The sequence below is a fragment of the Trachymyrmex cornetzi genome, unplaced genomic scaffold, assembly GCF_001594075.2.
Source record: "Trachymyrmex cornetzi isolate Tcor2-1 unplaced genomic scaffold, Tcor1.1 scaffold482, whole genome shotgun sequence".
In the NCBI taxonomy this organism is placed as follows: Eukaryota; Metazoa; Arthropoda; class Insecta; order Hymenoptera; family Formicidae; genus Trachymyrmex; species Trachymyrmex cornetzi.
Window position 1 is genome coordinate 927,912 of NW_017299641.1, and position 3,729 is coordinate 931,640.

Here is a 3,729-nt window from a genome sequence, read left to right on the forward strand (position 1 = left end):
CAGTAATTTCATGTTGTGTGAAGTATTTTTGCACAATAAATAATTCTATCTTTACTTTTCATATATGATAAAAGAAGATGTTTATACGTCATTTAATTTGACAAATGGAAAATTAATAATTTATTGTTAGATTACTTACCAGTAACACTACTATTCATTGGGCCACCTCCAATTTGGCTGATATAAATTTTTTTTATTTAATATTTGGAACGTAAAATCACGCAGAAAAGGAATTATGTGCTGAATGAATTGTTTAAAGTTATTATATTATTTTCATAATTTTATTAATCAATTACAAAATATTTAAATGAAAATCAAAGAGTAGCAGTAGAAAAACATGTTATATATTTATATATTAAACCCAATTTATTTTTGAAAATGATGCTGTTGATCTATTATATATGTATACTATAGCTGGACATCTTATCCAATGAAATTCATTATAACAATATGTAAAATAATATGTGCAAAAATAAAGTCTGCAAATCCTCTTTCTGGGCTTATACCATGAAATTGACTTCTATTTTGTGGATTAACTTGCAATCGGAGACAAACTGGAAAAGAAAAATAACGTAAAATCATCAATTACCTGTGTAAATGAGTGAAAAAAGATAATAGCTTTAATGTAATCTTTGAATATGAGATAAAGTACTAGAATGGTATACGGAAATTCGTATCAATAATACAATGTAGAAAAAAAAACAGAATCCAAGGCTACATATCAAAATTTAAATTTTGGAACATATAGCTAAAGACATACACATCTGCATTTGTAGATTGTATTTGCATATGCACGTTAGATGATGTAGTTAAAGAGTTGTGCGGAAAGAAAAACATATAACGAGTACAGATATAATTACCTCCGAGAATGAAGCAGGATACACAGGATATGAAACCACTGAGAAAACTATTGAAGGGAAAAGTGCCGACGAGGCAACAATACACGAACTGGATAACACCCGTCAGAAATACGTACAATAAGTACGCATCGATAATTTTCAGTTTCTTGGGTGTATTTTTTGTGTATTCTGACCAAAATTTATGTAACACTGTCAACGCCGTCATATTTATCAATCTTGACACAAAATATTACAAGAGCGAAATATTGGAAAATTTTTCACGTACAAACGCGTGACAAGCACCTGCAAAGTGCAAGCACCGGCGGTGACACGTATGGCACATATATTACACAGAATACACAGAGAGAAACCTTGAGAGAGGACATGACGCCCATGACGGCCCAAAACCTGTAACCGCAAAATGCTGCCGCGCACTACCGCCCTCTGAACAAGTGGATGTTAACTACACAATAATATCCACGTATTTTACCCCATTGGGCCGTCATGTCAGCTCTCTCAGGTTTTTCTCTGCCGTCGATATATAATTTCGTTAAGTCCATTTTTCAATGTCGCATATATATATTATACAAAAAACCTAATGTCGTTTTCATTTCATACACAATTAAGTGAGGGTAATGATTATTATCATAATATATTTAATACCTAACAATAAAATAAAACTCAGTGGAATTATACTACTGCTATATATTCATATTTTGATTTGAAATTTTACTATAGAACTTTAAGTAATAAATATATTTCTATACTTGCGCGATGTTTAAATAATGATTCACAATTTATAATTGCTAATTATTATTTTATAAGTTCGATTTTTTTCTCATATAATAGCCTTCATTTATTTATTCTAATTGGTTTTTAATTTTTGAAAAGAATATCATTTCTAGCCCGTATTCAAGACACTCTTTTATATTTGAAATTCTACAGTATACATATAAACATGAACTATGTACTAAATGCATGCTAACAACGTAAAAGCGCTTGCCGAATGCATACAGGCTTCTTTACCTTCATAAAACGCATGATCAGCATGATCCCAAATTTCGAAAAAGACTGAAATTGTTTGCGTTTATGTAGCATTTATATACCACATTCGAAAGCTAGCGTGATCCAATAAGCATCCGCAGCGCAGCGAGGCATCGCGCTCATTGGCTGGCATTCGAGTGGTGGGGTTCGCCGTTTGACGGCTCATATAAATAGCGCGTAATTTTCCCTTTCACGCTTTTGCGACTCGAGCAGGGGACGGGGGTATAGCCTGTCATTTTAACGTTGGAATAGTTCGCATCCCTGTCTTCGAATCGACTTTTCTCCATATTCTAATCTCTGCTGAATGTATAATAAAACGACGTTGGAAAAGTTCGCAGCCCTGTATTCGAATCGACTGTGACTTTCTCCATATAGCCTAATCTCTGCTGAATATAAAACGCTGGAATCTCTTGGAATATAAAACGACGAGAAACAGCACGAAAGGATCGTTTATCGTTGGATTTCTTTACTAAGGTAATCAATAATTAACTTTGCCTTTACTTCTCGTAACAGGGTAAATATCGAATATTGCAGAGTCTAGTATAGTATTAGGACACTGATTATTCGGTCGAAAGTATATTTCTCGCATACTCGTTCGATCGAAAATCAAGATGCGCGACGTCGTCGGGTCTCGCGACTCTCGCGTCGCTTTTTGCGCGTGAAGCGTCAAGTTGACCGCACACGGAAAACGACGCCGCTTCCCCTTTTCGCGTTCACAATATTCACATTTCGTTCGCGAAATGCGGTGGATAGGGGTGGATAGAGGATTTTTATATGCGATATTTAACTACCGCGTGATTACGACGCGTCGTTAATTAAGAGACGAGATTGGCATCGATCAAATGATAATTGAAACTTAGATTAAACCTGTTTGTTGTTTATTGCAACACTCAGTTCACGCAATTATAGATCCAATATTCGCTTATAAGAGAAGGACGCATTGCCGTGTCGCTCCTGGCGTGTGAAATTGATCACATCAAGAGACGAATTCACTTCGACACAATAATTGCATTTATGTTTTATTTGCAGAATGTAGCGAATACAAGATAGTCGGCTCCAAATGAGTGGCGTCGCGACTTATTGAATTGGTAAGCAAAATTTATATTAATTTGATATCGATAATTCGTTCGAGCATGTATTATTTAACAATACTCGTGCAGAAATTTTTCGCTATCTTAGATGCATTCTAATGTCCAAATTTTATTTGTGAAATATCGCAAGTATCAAACATGACAAATTTTTTGCGTTCTTATTTTTTTGCTGTCGCAACATGAATTATGCATCACGTATAATTAATATCAACAATACGAATAAAATATGACATGGTCGCATTATATTTAAGGTGCGTTCCGCTTTCATCCTCATACGCTATAAGCATTAGTTCATTCTTGTTGTCTGTCAAATATTAAACAGGACGTAAGCATCATTTATCCTGTTTTGTACTTACAATACTTGTAAGCATTGTAAGTACAAAACAGAGCGCATCCTTAATAATTATTTGCAACTGCACTTAATTTTAACAAATGATTTACTAAGTGCTGTCTACGTGTCACAGAATAAGCAGTGGGAAGAGAAGAGAGACGAGAAGCAGGCTTGACAATTCTGTGAGAAAGAGGAGGAGGAGGAGGAGGAGGAGGCTTAGGAAAAGTATTGGGTTTCGATGGAGCAGCTTTGCTGTAAGCAAGCTTATTGCTTACTTGCATAAAAAATTAGTCATTTCTTCCCATTAGACTGTTTTATTTCAATGACTAAAAAATAATAATTGAAGAAAAAGAATGAATCTAAAATGTTATGGAAATTTATTCTTATGAAGACAATTTTGAGAAAATGTATAATTATTTTTTAG

The 3,729-nt window shown here is 34.2% G+C and overlaps 1 protein-coding gene across 1 annotated transcript; it reads right to left on the bottom strand.

Annotated features, from left to right (window-relative positions):
- Nucleotides 1-366: 366 nt before the first annotated feature.
- Dad1 (dolichyl-diphosphooligosaccharide--protein glycosyltransferase subunit) lies at nt 367-1,220 on the bottom strand. Its single transcript, XM_018513920.1, has 2 exons — nt 861-1,220; nt 367-554 (listed from the first exon to the last, which is right to left on the bottom strand). The coding sequence occupies exons 1-2, from the start codon at nt 1,063-1,065 to the stop codon at nt 424-426; spliced, it is 336 nt and encodes a 111-aa protein (XP_018369422.1). The 5' UTR covers nt 1,066-1,220; the 3' UTR covers nt 367-423.
- Nucleotides 1,221-3,729: the final 2,509 nt, after the last annotated feature.

Bases quoted from the DNA above. Each gene is read 5' to 3' on its own strand.
- Dad1 (XM_018513920.1), bottom strand. From the start codon at position 1,065: ATGACGGCGTTGACAGTGTTACATAAATTTTGGTCAGAATACACAAAA. The intron at 555-860 runs GTAATTATATCT...TTTCTTTTCCAG, and splicing joins ATCCTGCTTCATTCTCGGAG to TTTGTCTCCGATTGCAAGTT.